At 45.8% G+C, this 17,684-nt stretch overlaps 1 protein-coding gene across 7 annotated transcripts in view; it reads left to right on the plus strand.

Moving 5' to 3' along the window:
• SEPTIN3 (septin 3) overlaps positions 1-17,684 on the plus strand; it is a 490,493-nt gene that overhangs the window by 332,002 nt on the left and 140,807 nt on the right. For all 7 annotated transcript variants that reach the window (XM_063940342.1, XM_063940340.1, XM_063940341.1 and 4 more), the window contains one exon: positions 17,021-17,116. In XM_063940342.1, the coding sequence (XP_063796412.1) occupies positions 17,021-17,116 (96 nt within the window). The remainder of the gene's footprint in view (positions 1-17,020; positions 17,117-17,684) is intronic.

Here is a 17,684-nt window from a genome sequence, read left to right on the forward strand (position 1 = left end):
CAGGGGAGCTTCCATCCAACTGAGCTGTGAGGGAAAATGGCGCCAGTGTGCTGAGGAGATAGGCTCCGCCCCTTTTTCGCGGACACTTCTCCTGCTTTTTTATGGATTCTGGCAGGGGTTAAAATTCATCCATATAGCCCTGGGGGCTATATGTGATGTATTTTCGCCAGCCAAGGTGTTTTTATTGCTGCTCAGGGCGCCCCCCCCCTAGCGCCCCCCCCTAGCGCCCTGCACCCTCAGTGACCGAAGTGTGAAGTGTGCTGAGGAGCAATGGCGCACAGCTGCAGTGCTGTGCGCTACCTTGGTGAAGACAGGACGTCTTCTGCCGCCGATTTTCCGGACCTCTTCTGTCTTCTGGCTCTGTAAGGGGGCCGGCGGCGCAGCTCTGGGACCCATCCATGGCTGGGCCTGTGATCGTCCCTCTGGAGCTAATGTCCAGTAGCCTAAGAAGCCCAATCCACTCTGCACGCAGGTGAGTTCGCTTCTTCTCCCCTTAGTCCCTCGATGCAGTGAGCCTGTTGCCAGCAGGTCTCACTGAAAATAAAAAACCTAAAACTAAACTTTTCACTAAGCAGCTCAGGAGAGCCCCTAGTGTGCACCCTTCTCATTCGGGCACAAAAATCTAACTGAGGCTTGGAGGAGGGTCATAGGGGGAGGAGCCAGTGCACACCAGGTAGTTCTAAAGCTTTACTTTTGTGCCCAGTCTCCTGCGGAGCCGCTAATCCCCATGGTCCTTACGGAGTCCCCAGCATCCACTTAGGACGTTAGAGAAATAAAAAATACTTACCAGCCCCGTTCCTGTTCCCGACCACTGCACTCGGTCTCCGCTGCCGGTGCCGCTCCTCTGATCTGTGGGAGAGACGTCATGACGTCTCTCCCGTAGCGCTGCACAGAAAGGTTCTCTCTCCGCGAAGGGAAACTAGATGCTACCTCACTGCGCGTCTAGATTCCCTTCGCGGAGAGGACCTTTTCAAAACCACCGCCGTCGCCATCTTAGTTAGTAGCGGCTCTTGCCATGGCAGCGGCGCCCCGGGCAAAAGTACTGCTTGCCTGTGGCAAGAGCCGCTACTGCTGGGAGCCTTACAGTGAAAACCATACAATGCAGAGATAATCACTGACTGACATACTCTATAGCATTTTGTCCCTCCTGGAGAGGGTCATGTTGGGAGGTATGCTAATATGCTTTATTATAGATAACATGAAGAAACACTTGCACAAGAATCATTTCATCGACTGGCTTGCTTGAACTGGACTGGAATACAGAGAGACAACTGGAATCGGAGTCAGTTTAATATGTGACTTGTTTCAACTGGACTGGAATCCAGAGAGACAACTGGAACTGGAATCAGTTAATACCTGACTAGCTTGGACCGGCCTGAAATCCAGAGAGACAACTGGAACTGAAACTGCAGTACACACAAATTAACACTGATTAGCTTGCACTTGGACTAAGCTGCATCAGTAATAAATGCATACCTCCCAACATGACTCTCTCCAGGAGGGACACAATGCTCTGCTTCTGGTCTTTTCTATTAATGTAAGATTGCTGGCACCTGTTTTGAACAGGTTAATGGATAAGAAAGGTGTTTCAGCACAGGTGATGGCAATCATAAAATAGAGGGAAGTCCACAAGCAGAGCATTCTGTCCCTCCTAGAGAGGGTCATGTTGGGAGGTATGATAAATGTGGCAGCACACTCAAGGACACACTGGAAGATTTTTTAGCTTCAGGAAACGCAGCACAGGTGTTACCAGGGACGTGCAGTCAGGAGAGGCAGGGGAGGCAGTGCCTCCCCTGTCCCTAATCATTCAAATTACAAAGAAGATACGTTATGACACAGGTTCTGTGTCATATGTATCTGTTATTCTTTATATTATTTAAAGCATGTAAAAAAAAAGTTTTAAACATGTTCGGAGGCACCGTTTTCGATGCCTCCTGCTGTCAATATAAAAGGTCCGGAAATGGGGGGCGGGGCCAAACACCGGGCAGTAGAAGCGGCAGTAGAAGCCCATTAAAAAAAGCCACATAAGCGGCACCCATAGAAGTGCCTCTGCGACAGGGGCGTGCTTTCAGCCCATACGAAAGCACGCCCCTGTCACTAACACAGATGTGATTGGGCAGTGGGTAGGGCCGAACTGGCTGCCCGGCACCAAACCACTCCCCATTTTTGGGCTGGCACGCAGATACGAGTAACACACCCCCTGCCCCCGATCTTATGCCAGCAGCGGCCAATAATCGCCCCCCCTCCCTGCTGGATTGTACAGCCGATTATATGCAGGGCGCTGCAGCGGAGATCCTGATTCCTGCCCCCCCACCGAGAGCCGCCCACCGCCGACTTTCTCAGACAGCGCCAGTGTTCAGGGCCGCGGACTCTGGGGCACTGGCAGCGGGCAGCGTTGCTGCCATCGCTGCGCTGCCCGCTGCCAGTGCCCCAGAGTCCGCGGTAATGTGGCCACCTACTGCTGTAGTGTTCGGGTTCCGGACAGGAGGGGGAGGAGGAGCCGCGTTCTCAGCTCCTCCCCCCAGAGTCAGTAATACAGCCTGTGTGGATGGGAATTGGCCAGCCGGAGGGGGAGGAGGGGCCTCTCTCTTAGCTCCTCCCCCATACTCCCTCATGCTGCCTGTTTGGGACTCCACAGCTAGAGGTGGGAGAAGGGGTCAATAGTACTTCTCCATGTCCCCTGACATGATCATGTCCATGAGAGGGAATCAATTTCCATGTGCAGCAGCAGCATGATTGTCCACGCCACAGTGGCAGGTAGGAAAAACAAACGAGTTGTAAAGGTGGAAAGTGCTGTTCAGCATCTCTTTGTCAGTCCGTTGGCCCCCCCACTCTCTCTATCTATCTCCCCCTCAGCTCCTACTCTCTCTTTATATCTATCAGTATCTCCCCCTCAGCTCCTACTCTCTCTTTATATCTATCTCCCCCTCAGCTCCCACTCTCTCTTTCTATCTATCTCCCCCTCAGCTCCCACTCTCTCTATCTATCTCCCCCTCAGCTCCCACTCTCTCTTTCTATCTATCTCCCCCTCAGCTCCCACTCTCTCTTTCTATCTATCTCCCCCTCAGCTCCCACTCTCTCTTTATATCTATCTCCCCCTCAGCTCCCACTCTCTCTATCTATCTCCCCCTCAGCTCCCACTCTCTCTTTCTATCTATCTCCCCCTCAGCTCCCACTCTCTCTTTATATCTATCTCCCCCTCAGCTCCCACTCTCTCTTTCTATCTATCTCCCCCTCAGCTCCCACTCTCTCTTTATATCTATCTCCCCCTCAGCTCCCACTCTCTCTATCTATCTCCCCCTCAGCTCCCACTCTCTCTTTCTATCTATCTCCCCCTCAGCTCCCACTCTCTCTTTATATCTATCTCCCCCTCAGCTCCCACTCTCTCTTTCTATCTATCTCCCCCTCAGCTCCCACTCTCTCTATCTATCTCCCCCTCAGCTCCCACTCTCTCTTTCTATCTATCTCCCCCTCAGCTCCCACTCTCTCTATCTATCTCCCCCTCAGCTCCTACTCTCTCTTTATATCTATCAGTATCTCCCCCTCAGCTCCTACTCTCTCTTTATATCTATCTCCCCCTCAGCTCCCACTCTCTCTTTCTATCTATCTCCCCCTCAGCTCCCACTCTCTCTATCTATCTCCCCCTCAGCTCCCACTCTCTCTTTCTATCTATCTCCCCCTCAGCTCCCACTCTCTCTTTCTATCTATCTCCCCCTCAGCTCCCACTCTCTCTTTATATCTATCTCCCCCTCAGCTCCCACTCTCTCTATCTATCTCCCCCTCAGCTCCCACTCTCTCTTTCTATCTATCTCCCCCTCAGCTCCCACTCTCTCTTTATATCTATCTCCCCCTCAGCTCCCACTCTCTCTTTCTATCTATCTCCCCCTCAGCTCCCACTCTCTCTTTATATCTATCTCCCCCTCAGCTCCCACTCTCTCTATCTATCTCCCCCTCAGCTCCCACTCTCTCTTTCTATCTATCTCCCCCTCAGCTCCCACTCTCTCTTTATATCTATCTCCCCCTCAGCTCCCACTCTCTCTTTCTATCTATCTCCCCCTCAGCTCCCACTCTCTCTATCTATCTCCCCCTCAGCTCCCACTCTCTCTTTCTATCTATCTCCCCCTCAGCTCCCACTCTCTCTTTATATCTATCTCCCCCTCAGCTCCCACTCTCTCTTTCTATCTATCTCCCCCTCAGCTCCCACTCTCTCTTTCTATCTATCTCCCCCTCAGCTCCCACTCTCTCTATCTATCTCCCCCTCAGCTCCCACTCTCTCTTTCTATCTATCTCCCCCTCAGCTCCCAGTCTCTCTCTCTATCTATCTATCTCCCCCTCAGCTCCCACTCTCTCTTTCTATCTATCTCCCCCTCAGCTCCCACTCTCTCTATCTATCTCCCCCTCAGCTCCCACTCTCTCTTTCTATCTATCTCCCCCTCAGCTCCCACTCTATCTATCTATCTCCCCCTCAGCTCCCACTCTCTCTATCTATCTATCTCCCCCTCAGCTCCCACTCTCTCTTTCTATCTATCTCCCCCTCAGCTCCCACTCTCTCTTTCTATCTATCTCCCCCTCAGCTCCCACGCTCTCTATCTATCTCCCCCTCAGCTCCCACTCTCTCTATCTATCTATCTCCCCCTCAGCTCCCACTCTCTCTTTCTATCTATCTCCCCCTCAGCTCCCACTCTCTCTATCTATCTATCTCCCCCTCAGCTCCCACTCTCTCTTTCTATCTATCTCCCCCTCAGCTCCCACTCTCTCTTTCTATCTATCTCCCCCTCAGCTCCCACGCTCTCTATCTATCTCCCCCTCAGCTCCCACTCTCTCTATCTATCTATCTATCTCCCCCTCAGCTCCCACTCTCTCTTTCTATCTATCTCCCCCTCAGCTCCCACGCTCTCTATCTATCTCCCCCTCAGCTCCCACTCTCTCTCTCTCTCTATCTATCTATCTCCCCCTCAGCTCCCACTCTCTCTTTCTATCTATCTCCCCCTCAGCTCCCACTCTCTCTTTATATCTATCTCCCCCTCAGCTCCCACTCTCTCTTTCTATCTATCTCCCCCTCAGCTCCCACTCTCTCTTTCTATCTATCTCCCCCTCAGCTCCCACTCTCTCTATCTCCCCCTCAGCTCCCACTCTCTCTTTATATCTATCTCCCCCTCAGCTCCCACTCTCTCTTTATATCTATCTCCCCCTCAGCTCCCACTCTATCTTGCCCCCCCCCCTCTCTCTTGTTTACTCTCTCTTCCTCGGCCCCCCTATCTCCCTATCCTCCCCCGCTCTCTCTCTCTATTCTGCCCCCCTCCATCTCCCACATCACTGTCTCTCCCTCTTGCCTTATTCCCCCATTTGTAACTGCTTGTAGTACCTTTTCCTTGCATTAACTAGTTCTGATTTGGGTATTGTATGAGTTGCCGGCGGCCGGTTCCCTGGTGGCCAGCATACCGGCGCCGGGATCCCGACCGCCAGCTTAGCGACAGCGGGACAAGCCCCTCTTTTCTCCCAAGAGGGAGGAAAGGTGTCTGTATGCTGGTTGTCGGGATTCCGGCACCGGTATACTGTGCGCCGGGATCCCAACAACCGGTATACTGAATACCACCCTTCTGATTTTTACTTACATACTGGCTTATTGCTATATTTGGTGGTCTCCCCCTATTCCTCCTCCCTCTCTCTTTCATCTCTCCAGTCACCCCCTATTCCTCCTCTCTGCCATCTCCCTCTGTTTCTCTCTCACTCCCATCTCCTCCCCATTTCTCCTCTCTCCTGTTTCCCCGATACTTCTGATCTTTACCGTATACCCCTATTCCTCCTCTCTCTCTCTGCAATCTCCTCTATTCCTTCTCTCTCTCTCTCTCTCATCTCCCTCTATTCCTTCACTCGCTCCCATCTCCCTCTATTCCTTCTCTCTCTTCCTTCTCCCCCTATTCCTTCTCTGTATTCCTTCTTCCACTATTCCTCTCTCGCTGCCTGCCGTCTCTCCCATTCCTCCCCTCTCCCTCTATGTTGTCTCCCCTCTATTCCTCCTCTCTCTCTCTCTCTCTCCAATCTCCCCCTATTCCTCCTCTCTCCAATCTCCCTCTATTCCTCCTCTCTCCAATCTCCCTCTATTCCTTCTCTCTCCAATCTCCCTCTATTCCTTCTCTCTTCCTTCTCCCCCTATTCCTTCTCTCTTCCTTCTCCCTCTATTCCTTCTCTCTTCCTTCTCCCTCTATTCCTTCTCTCTTCCTTCTCCCTCTATTCCTTCTCTCTCCAATCTCCCTCTATTCCTTCTCTCTCCAATCTCCCTCTATTCCTTCTCTCTCCAATCTCCCTCTATTCCTTCTCTCTCCAATCTCCCTCTATTCCTTCTCTCTCCAATCTCCCTCTATTCCTTCTCTCTTCCTTCTCCCTCTATTCCTTCTCTCTCCGATCTCCCTGTATTCCTTCTCTCTTCCTTCTCCCTCTATTCCTTCTGTCTCCAATCTCCCTCTATTCCTTCTCTCTCCAATCTCCCCCTATTCCTTCTCTCTTCCTCTATCCCCTATTCCTCTCTCTCTTCCTTCTCCCCCTATTTCTCCTCTCTCTCCTGTCTCCCCCTGTTCCTCACATCTCGATACTTCTCCTCTCTCTTCCATCTCCCCCTATTCCTCCTCTCTCTTAGCCATAAATGTATAACAATTGTCAATATATTAGCCTGTCTGCTCATCACAAGTTTGATGAGCAGGCAGGCTGTGGGCATTGGCGGTGGCATTGCCAGTAGCGGGCATTGGATCAGCGGCTGTAGGAGTCATCGGCGGCACTCAAAGGACATTATGGCTGCAGTGCCTCACCAGCCACTGACCTCACCGCACGCCACTGGGTGTTACTATTATGAGCTGCTGCAATGAGTTGAAATCACAGTGCTGGTAATGCTTGTTATGAGCTGAAATCACAGTGCTGGTAATGCTTGTTATGAGCTGAAATCACAGTGCTGGTAATGCTTGTTATGAGCTGAAATCACAGTGCTGGTAATGCTTGTTATGAGCTGAAATCACAGTGCTGGTAATGCTTGTTATGAGCTGAAATCACAGTGCTGGTAATGCTTGTTATGAGCTGAAATCACAGTGCTGGTAATGCTGCCATGAGCTGAAGTCCCTGTGCTGATGATATACAATGAGCTGGAATCACAGTGCTGGTAACACATTTTTTAATTACTATAATCATTTCAATAAAAACCACATTTAAACACAATTGGCATCACAGAGAAATACTAGGAATTATCTACTTGGATATTTGTTATAATGACGAGTTCTTTTAAGAATGGTTATTAACAGAGAGCACTGTAGCTCAGGTCATAGAGTTCCGAACCACAGCACTAGAGGTCATATGATCTATTTAATTATACTATCAGCGCTCCTTTTTGCTACCTTATAACAAAGTTGTATGCTTGGTATATTGTATTTATATAAGACCGCCAGATGGTCAACTAGGAGAAGCTATTATATTTTAAATTAGGTGACGATTTGAACAGCTACTCTATTGGTGTGCCTGATTTACTTTCTGAGGAAAGTTTTTACTGTATAACCGACATCTAGAATCGAGAATTTTCTCAACTTCAATATCCACACCACGGCTGGTAATAACTTTGGGAGCTTTTGGAGGAGTCTGTTGGAAGCGATTGAGTACTTGAGGTCGGAGGAGAGAGATATGGAATGAATTCGGAATTTTCAGATATGGAGGCAAAGTCAATTTATAAGCTACTGGATTGATCACCTGTTCCACAGGAAAAAGACAGATAAATCTTGGAGCAAACTTCATGGAAGAATCTTTGATTCTAAGATTATGAGTAGACAACCAAACTCGATCTCCTGGATTTAAACTGGGAACAGCTCATCTCTTCTGATCAACAAATAATTATTAACTGGTGGAGGTTTTCTTTAAAGACTACGGAATTGACTTCCCCACTTTAGAGAACTGTTGCAATGAAGCAGAAGCAGCTGGAACGTCAACTGCTAGTAATGATTGAAAATCAGGTACTCGAGGATGTTGTCCATAAACCGCGAAAAAAGTGTTGTCAGTGGCAGTATGGTAACGGAAGTTGTGAGCAAACTGTGCCCATGGTAGTAGATCTACCCAATCGTATTGATATGAAGATACATAGAGCCTGAAAAAAGTTTCTAACTCTTGATGTACTCTTTCTGTTTGGTCATTCGTCTGTGGATGATATGCTGAAGAGAATTTTAGTTTTACCTGAAGAGCTAAACAGAAGGCTTTCCAAAACTTTGCCACAAACTGTACTCCTCAGTCAGATATAATTTTAGTTGGAAGTCCATGAAGATGGAAGATTTTTCAAAGAAAGTGCTGGGCCAACTTGTTTGCTGATGATAGTCCTGTGACTAGAATAAAATTATCCATTTTTGAGAACCTATCAACCACTACCAAGATGTTATTGTGACCATGGGAAGGAGGTCACTCAGATATAAAGTCCATAGAAATATGGAACCAAAGTCGGGTTGGAATAGATAATGGCTGTAAAGTTCCTGCTGGAAATTGCCGGGAAGTTTTATGTTGAGCACATTTGGGACATGACTACACAAAATCTTGAATGTTGGATTTAATGTTGGGCCACCAATAGGACCTTTGAAGAGTTTTATAAACTTTACGAACTCTAGGATGTCCAAAGAACTGAGAAGTATGAGCCCAGTCAGTAATTTCTTCCGCAATGCTGGTGTTACAAACATTTTGCCAGGAGGAGGAGTAGGATACATAACTTGAGTAGTAGCAAAAGTTACTGGACTAATAAAAGGACATTCTTTTTGTGAATTTGCCTCTGTATACAACAAGTTTTTATGATCTGTAAGAATTGATACAGGAAATTTAGCTCCTTCAAGGAGATATCTCCATTACTCCAGAGCCAACTTGATTGCTAACAATTCATGATCGCCAATAGAATAATTTCTTACTCCAGGTGAAAATTTTCTGGAGAAAAAACCACACGGATGCAACTTTCCATCATCAGAAGTCTTTGAGAGAATTGCACCCACTGTGGATGCATCCACTTCTAAAATGAAAGGCTTCTGGACATCAGGCTGATGGAGAACTGGTGCAGTGATAAAGGCTTGTTTGATAAGGTGAAAAGCAGACAGAGCTTCCTTGGGCCAATGAGCAGGATCAGAGGCTTTGCAGGATAAAGCAGTAATTGGTGCTACCGGAGTTGAAAATCCTTTGATGAACTTTCTGTAATAGTTAGCGAATCCCAAAAATCTCTGTACTGCCTCCAAAGTTGTAGGAAGAGTCCAAATGAGTATGGAATCTAACTTAGCAGGATCCATATGGAGTTCAGAGCCAGATATAATGTATCTAAGGAATGAAATAGATGAAACTTCGAATGTACATTTTGATAACTCTCCATACAAATGAGCCGCCCAGGAAGACCCCATCTTACGAGTAGAGTGGGCCTTAACAGATTTTGGACACGGCAGTCCTGCCATAGAATAAGCGTGCTGGATAGTCAACCGAATACAGCGAGAAATAGTCTGCTTAGAAGCAGGACACCAAATTTTCTAGGGATCATATAGGACAAACAGAGTCCGACTTTCTGTGACGAGAAGTTCTCTTCACATATATCTTCAGAGCCCTTACAACATCCAAGGACTTTGATGTGATTGAGGAGTCAGTAGCCACTGGCACCACAATAGGTTGGTTGATATGAAATGCCAACACCACCTTCGGAAGAAACTGCTGACGTGTCCGGAGCTCAGCTTTATCTTCGTGGAAAATTACAGGATAAAGCCCCCAATTCGGACACGCGTCTAGCAGAAGCTAAGGACAACAACGTAACCGCCTTCCATGTAAGACATTTGACCTCAACCTCCTGTAGAGGCTCAAACCAATCCGACTGGAGGAACTGCAGCACCATGTTAAGGTCCAAAGGCGCCGTAGGCAGTACAAAGGGAGGTTGGATGTGCAGCACTCCCTTCAAAAAAGTCTGAACCTCAGGGAGGGCAGCCAATTGTTTCTGGAAGAAAATAGATAGGGCCAAAATCTGGACCTTCACAGATCCCAACCTCAAGCCCATATCCACACCTGTCTGCAGGAAGAGGAGAAAACGTCGGAGTTGAAACTCCACCATAGGAAACTTCTTGGAATCACACCAAGAGACATATTTCTTCCAAATACGATGGTAATGTTTAGACGTTACCCCTTTCCTAGCCTGTATCAGGGTAGGAATGACACTTGCTCAGAAGGGCATTCAGAGCAAGTATCAGGCGCTCAACTTCCATGCCGTCAAACGTAGCCGTGGTAAGTCTTGATAGTTGAACGGCCCCTGCTGCAGCAGGTCCTCACAAAAAGGAAGAGGCCTCAGTTCTTCTTGCAGTAGATTCAGAAGGTCCGCGTACCAAGCCCTTCTCGGCCAGTCTGGAGCAATGAGGATCGCTTGAACCCTTGTTCTCCTTATGAGCTTTAGGATTCTTGGGATGAGTGGGAGTGGTGGAAACACGTACACTGATTGGAACACCCACGGAGACACCAGGGCGTCCACTACCACTGCTTGTGGGTCCCTCGACCTAGAACAATAACGCAGAAGCTTCTTGTTGAGACGAGAGGCCATCATGTCTATTTGGGGTAATCCCCAAAGGTCTGTTATTTCCTTGAATACCTCCGGATGGAGACCCCACTCCCCTGGATGGAGATCGTGTCTGCTGAGGAAGTCTGCTTCCCAGTTGTCTACTCCCGGAATGAAGATGGCTGACAGCGCCAACACGTGTTTTTCTGTCCAGAGGAGTATTCTTGTCACCTCTGACATTGCCGCTCTGCTCTTCGTTCTGCCCTGTCGGTTTATGTAAGCCCGTTGTTACGTTGTCCGGCTGCACTTGAATGGCCCGATTTCTTAGAAGATGGGCCGCCTGAAGAAGACCGTTGTAGATGGCACTTAGTTCCAGGATGTTGATGGGTAGACCAGCTTCCAGGCTTGACCACCGTCCTTGGAAAGTTACTCCTTGAGTGACTGCTCCCCTGCCCCGAAGGCTCGCATCCTTGGTTAGAAAGACCCATTACTGATTCCCGAATCTGCGGCCCTCCAGAAGGTGAGGTAATTGTAACCTCCAGAGGAGTGAAATCCTGGCCTTCGGCGACAGACGCATGCTCTGGTGCATGTGGAGATGAGATCCCGACCACTTGTCCAGAAGATCCAGTTGGAAGGTCCGAGCGTGGAACCTCCCATACTGGAGAGCCTCATAAGAGGCCACCATCTTTACCAACAGGGGAATGCATTGATGAACCGACACCCGTGCTGGCTTCAGGACATCCCAGACCATAGTCTGTATCACCAACGCCTTTTCCTGCGGAAGAAACACCTTCTGCACTTCCGTGTCCAGGATCATTCCCAGAAAGGACAACCTCTGGGTTGGTTCCAAATGTGACTTTGGAAGGTTCAGAATCCAACCATAACTCTTGAGGAGGTGTGTTGTGAGAACAATGGACTGCAGCAGATTCTCCTTGGACGATGCCTTTATCAGCAGATCGTCCAGATATGGAATGATGTTCACCCCTTGTTTGCGGAGGAGAACCATCATCTCTGCCATTACCTTGGTAAACACCGTTGGTGCTGTGGAGAAGCTGAATGGCAGGGCCTGGAACTGGAAATGACAGTCCAGCAATGTGAAACGGAGATAAGCCTGATGCGGCAGCCATATCGTAATGTGGAGGTATGCATCCTTGATATCCAGGGATACCAGGAATTCTTCTTCTTATAGACCTGATATCACCACCCTGAGAGACTCCATCTTGAACTTGAACTCCTTTAGAAAGGGGTTCAATGATTTTAGGTTCAGAATGGGCCTGACCGAACCATCGGGTTTCGGTACCACAAAAAGGTTTGAATAGTAACCTGTGGCCTGCGCAGGAGGAGAAACTGGCACAATGACCTGTGCCTCCACCATCGTTTGGACAGCTTCTTGTAATACAGTGCTGTCTGCTAACAGAGCTGGTAAGCCTGATTTGAAAAAACGATGAGGAGGGAGACTTTGAAATTCCAGCCTGTATCCCTGGGATACAATATCTATTACCCAGGGATCCAGGCTGGATGATACCCAGACTTGACTGAAGTGTCTGAGTCTCGCTCCCACCGGCCCCACCACCAGGCTTCACGGTCCACAGTCATGCGGAGGACTTTGGCATACCTGAAGCAGGGTTTTGTTCCTGGGAACCTGCAGTGGCAGGTTTCTTGGACTCGAACTCCCCTAAAGAAGGTATTGGACGGTCTGGCCTTTCTAGGCTTGTTAGGCCGAAAGGACTGTGTTGCAGATGAAGAGAAGGATTTCTTCGGAGCAGCTGCTGCTGAGGGAAGAAACGGAGACTTACCCGCTGTAGCCGTGGATGTCCACATGTTAAAAATGGGGGTGGATGAGATTGGGAATCTCACTCAGTACGTGTCGTGCATGATGTATGTGCACCTTGAACAACAGTCCGAGTGTGGGTACATCTCTGCGAAATGCGAGCGAATGGCTGCCCTGGAAGCCCAGGTAACTGATCTAAAGCAAACCGTTACGTGACTGAGGAGTATTCACAATCTCGAGCAAAGTTTAGATAGAACGGTGGAGGAATTGCAGGGGGGAGCACTGGTAGATGAGGAGGATCAGGTAGCCAGCTGGGTCACGGTTAGAAGGAAGAAGAAGAGGGGGAGGGGGAGACAGGACATCTCTGACCTGTCCAACCCCAATAAATTCACCCAATTGTACGAAGATTCTGAGGATGGCAGTGAGGAAATGACGGAACCGGAGGTAACTGTTACCTCTAGCAACCAGGGGAGATGTCCCTCCGGTACAGATTGGAAAATAGTTAGTGTGGCACCTAGTCAGATTGTGGTGGCAGGGGATTCTATCATCAGGAGTACAGACAGGGCAATCTGCTACCGGGACCGTGATCGCCGTACAGTCTGTTGTCTCCCGGGTGCTTGGTTATGGCACATCGCAGACCGGGTAGATAGATTGTTGGGAGGGTCTGGTAAAATGGGGAAATTGGAATGGCTCGTATCAAAAAATCAGTATGATATTATAGGTATTACGGAAACATGGTGGGACAACTCTCACGACTGGGTTACTAATTTGGAGGAATATTCACTTTTCAGGAGGGACAGAGCTACCAAAAGGGGAGGAGGGGTCTGTCTCTATGTAAAACCATCTCTAAAACCAAACTTAATAGATGTTATTTACGAGGGACTGGTGATAATGTGGAATCACTATGGGTTGAGATCACTAGTGCGGGCACTGAAATAAAGAAACTAGTCATTAGCACGTGCTACAAGCAACCAGATATTAGCATACATGACGAGGAACTACAAATCGAAAAAACTGCTGGAATGGGGTCATCCTAGTGTTAGGGAATTTTAACTATCCGGATATAAACTGAAGTAATGATTCATATGTAAAAATTAGGAGCTGCAGGTTTCTAAACACATTAAAGGATCAATACTTGTCTCAATTAGTCGAGGACCCAACCAGAGTTAATAATATTCTGGACCTAGTTATTACCAATAATGTGGACATTATATCAAAGATTACAGTTGGGGAGACCTTGGGAAACAGTAATTACTATATGATCACATTCAGCATCAGTTTCAAGAAACATAGCTATAAGGGATCAACCAAAACATTAAACTTTAGAAAAGCCAACTTCAATATGCTGAGACAGGCACTAAACGACATTGACTGGGAAGTTTTGTTTCATGGTAAAGAAATGTTGGATGCTTTAAAAGGGTTGCTTGATAGCATTATTCACAAATTCATACCCTTGGGCAGTAAACGCAGGAGTACCAAACTCAAACCAATGTGGCTTAGTAAGGATGTCAAAGAAGCAATGGCTAAAAAGAGGCGTGCTTTTAAAACATTTAAAACTAATGGAGGGAAGGAGTCATTCCAGTATTACAAGGAATGCAATAAAAGATGCAAAAAAGTAATAAGAGCAACTAAAATTGTAAACGAAAAACAAATCGCTATAGACAGTAAAGCCAATCCCAAAAAGTTTTATAAATACATAAACAGTAAAAGGTTAAAAAAATGAGAACGTAGGCCCATTAAAAGATGAACTGGGAGCCTTGGTAAATGATGACAAAATAAAAGCGGATAAACTGAACAGCTTTTTTAAATCAGTATGCACCAGAGAGGTTGAGACGGTGTTAGTAGTGCATAACGACAGTGAAGGTAATGATTCTTGGCTTGATGCTTGTTTAAGTGAGGAAGTAGTCCTGGAGAAACTAAGCAACATAAAGATTAATAAATCACCGGGACCAGATGGTTTTCATCCGAGGGTTATTATGGAATTTAAGGCATAGCTTTCCAGACCCTTATACTTGATTTTCTATAGTTCCATTAAATCGCGTATGGCACCGATGGATTGGCGTATAGCTGAGGTAGACCAGTTAGTTTAACCTCTATAGTGGGTAAAATATTGTAATGAATTTTGAGGGATAGCATAGAGGATTATCTGCTGAATACTAATTTTATTAACAAGAGTCAGCATGGGTTTGTGAGGGACAGATCATGTCAAACTAACTTAATTAGCTTCTACGAGGAAGTGAGCGATAATCTTGACCAGGGAAAAACTGTGTATGTGGCTTATTTAGATTTTGCAAAAACCTTGATACAGTGCCTCACAAGAGACTGATCATCAAATTAAGGGAACTTGGCCTAGGATATACTGTTTGTACATTGATAGGTAATTGGCTGGATAACAGGGTACAATAAGTAGTGGTCAATTGGATGTTCTCCAGCTGAGCACCAGTAGTCAGCGGTATACCACAAGGGTCCGTACTTGGACCACTACTGTTCATTTATTAATGACCTAGGAATAGGCCTGGGAAGCACATTATCAATCTTTGCAGATGATACTAAACTGTGTAAGGTAATTAATTCAGAAATATGTCCTTGCTTTCATAAAAAGGGGTATTGAGACTAGGGATGAGGATGTAATCCTGCCGCTATACAAATCATTGGTACGTCCGCACCTGGAATATTGTGTTCAATTCTGGGCATCATATTATAAAAAGGATATTGGGGAACTCAAAGGAGTTCAAAGGCGCGCTACTAAACTGATAAAAGGGTTAGAGACACTGGAGTATGAGGAAAGGCTAACTAGGTTAAATATGTATACTCTAGAAAAGAGGCATCTAAGAGGAGATATTATTAATATCTTCAAATATGTAAAGGGTCATTACAAGGAGTTAGCAGGGGATTTCTTTATTAATAGAACTCTGTATAGGACACATGGACACTCACTGAGGTTAGAGGAGAGAAAATTCCGTACAAAACGTAGGAAAGGGTTCTTCACGGTAAGGGCAATAAGGATTTGGAACTTTCTGTCGGAGAAGGTAATAATGGTGGACTCTGTAAATGCATTCAAAATCAGATTGGACAGCTTTCTAGCTGAAAAAAGTATCCAAGGCTACAGCATTTAATATATTGACATTAAGTATCTGGGAGTTGTACGAAATATAGTTGACAATTGGTATGAAACCATTACTTCACTTGGTGCATTATAATGTGCACAGCTAAACACAGAATACAGGTTGAATCCGATGGGCATTTCGCTTCATTTCAACCTCAACAACTATGTTACAGGTTGAGTATCCCATATCCAAAATGCTTGGGACCAGAGGTATTTTGGATATCGGATTTTTACGTATTTTGGAATAATTGCATACCATAATGAGATATCATGGCGATGGGACCTAAGTCTAAGCACAGAATGTATTTATGTTTCATATACCCCATACACACTTAGCCTGAAGGTCATTTTAGCCAATATTTTTAATAACTTTGTGCATTAAACAACGCGTGTGTACATACACACAATTAATTTATGTTTCATATACAGCTTATACACACAGTCTGAAGGTCATTTAATACAATATTTTTAATTATTTTGTGTATTAAACAAAGTTTGAGTACATTGAGCCACAGAAAACAAAGGTTTCACTATCTCAGTCTCACTCAAAAAATTCCGTATTTTGGAATATTCCGTATTTCGGAATATTTGGATATGGGATACTCAACCTGTACTATGTTACCTAAACAACTAACAGCAAAATAAACCACAGAACACACAAAAATAAAACAATAAGCAAAAAATGTCACAAATAAACACTTATCTGCTGTTCCTAACAATGAAACAACTTGCTGTTTAAATTGAATCTTTCATGCAACAAATTGTAATGCATTCCACATGTCTCTTCTAGATAGTAGAATCTAAACCTTAAATTTTCACAGCTGAAATTCTCATTATTCAATGAAGTGACTACTATTTTAAACTCTGGGCTGTTAGTTATTGCTTTTTCCTTTTATTATTTACTTTACTCCATTTGAAATACAGTATTGAGTTACTCAAATGCACATTGCAAATTTCTCTTTATTGAAACATCAAACACTTAGGCAAGATTGTGAGATAAACTGACAATATATGAAAATGTAATACAACATGTAGGTTTAATAAGAAGGATTTTACAAGGGAGTACAGTAACACATCATTAAGATCCTACACAGTGATCGCTTAGGACACAGCACCATCTAAAGTAGCGTAGTAGTCCCTGTAGTGTAGCTTCCAGAGGATTACCAAGTCAGCAGATGTGTCTATACTCCACCATGTTGGTGATGGCATCTTCAAAAATAAAGCTACTGTTAGAAAAATAATGCAAAGACACATATTTGCAATATATTGGTTTTATTTAAAAATAAATTTCTAAATTGTTATTTCTGGCAACTAAACATGTCTTAAAACATTTTGGATCATAAGAACCAGCTCTGTGCTGTCACTATACATGTCTACAGTATGCATGCCACTTTACAGTCAGATGGTTCCCAGTTGCTAAATCCATTGTTTTAAGACATTAGAAATGAAGGGGTGCACTTAATACTAAGTAAAGGACATGGCCAACCTCACTGTATTTTTCCCAATTTATCTTAAATCTGACCATTTATTCTATCATAGCTTTATTGATTTAATTTGATTTTGTATATTTGGTATAAGCCAAGTAAAGCCATACTGATTGCCTTTGCCATTGTTTTGGCAGGTTCGGAAGGAGTTGGAAGTGAATGGAATTGAGTTTTACCCACAGAAAGAATTTGATGATGATTTGGAAGATAAAACAGAAAATGATAAAATCAGGGTAAGACAGAGCTCCTCAATGCTGTACAAAAATTATGAACCAACTAAAAAAAGTATGTGACACTGAAGATACTGTATAAATATCTGTTGTTGGAAGAGGGTGGACCTCTGTTCAGACTGCAGTCTTCCTGTTCTCCAGGGAGCTCCATGCCCTATTCCAAGACAGATGCAGAGAACTCTACTGATCATGTGCAGGTGTCTTTACTGTGTAGAGTGACATGGGATACAGACATCGCCTGCTTATTTTAATATTCTACTACCATAGAGGGATGGTATCCCTATAGGGTGCAGCTGCTCTTCAGCACATCAGTACCTATCAGAGTGCAGTGCTGAGCCCCCCAACAGAACTCCATCACCTGTTTAGCTCCTATGAGAGAACTGCTATAACACTGTTTCGGCATCCCTGGTGAGCTATACTGTACAGGCCCGGCCCGACACATACGCCGGCTATGCTGAGGGCACTTCTGAAATCAGCATCACTCTCTCTGCCGGCCGCCGCTCACCACAGGTGGTTCACCACTACCCACCGCCAGCCGCTCACCACTACCCACCACAAAGCCGCTCACCAC

Source organism: Pseudophryne corroboree, chromosome 9 (genome assembly GCF_028390025.1).
Source record: "Pseudophryne corroboree isolate aPseCor3 chromosome 9, aPseCor3.hap2, whole genome shotgun sequence".
Classification (NCBI taxonomy): Eukaryota; Metazoa; Chordata; class Amphibia; order Anura; family Myobatrachidae; genus Pseudophryne; species Pseudophryne corroboree.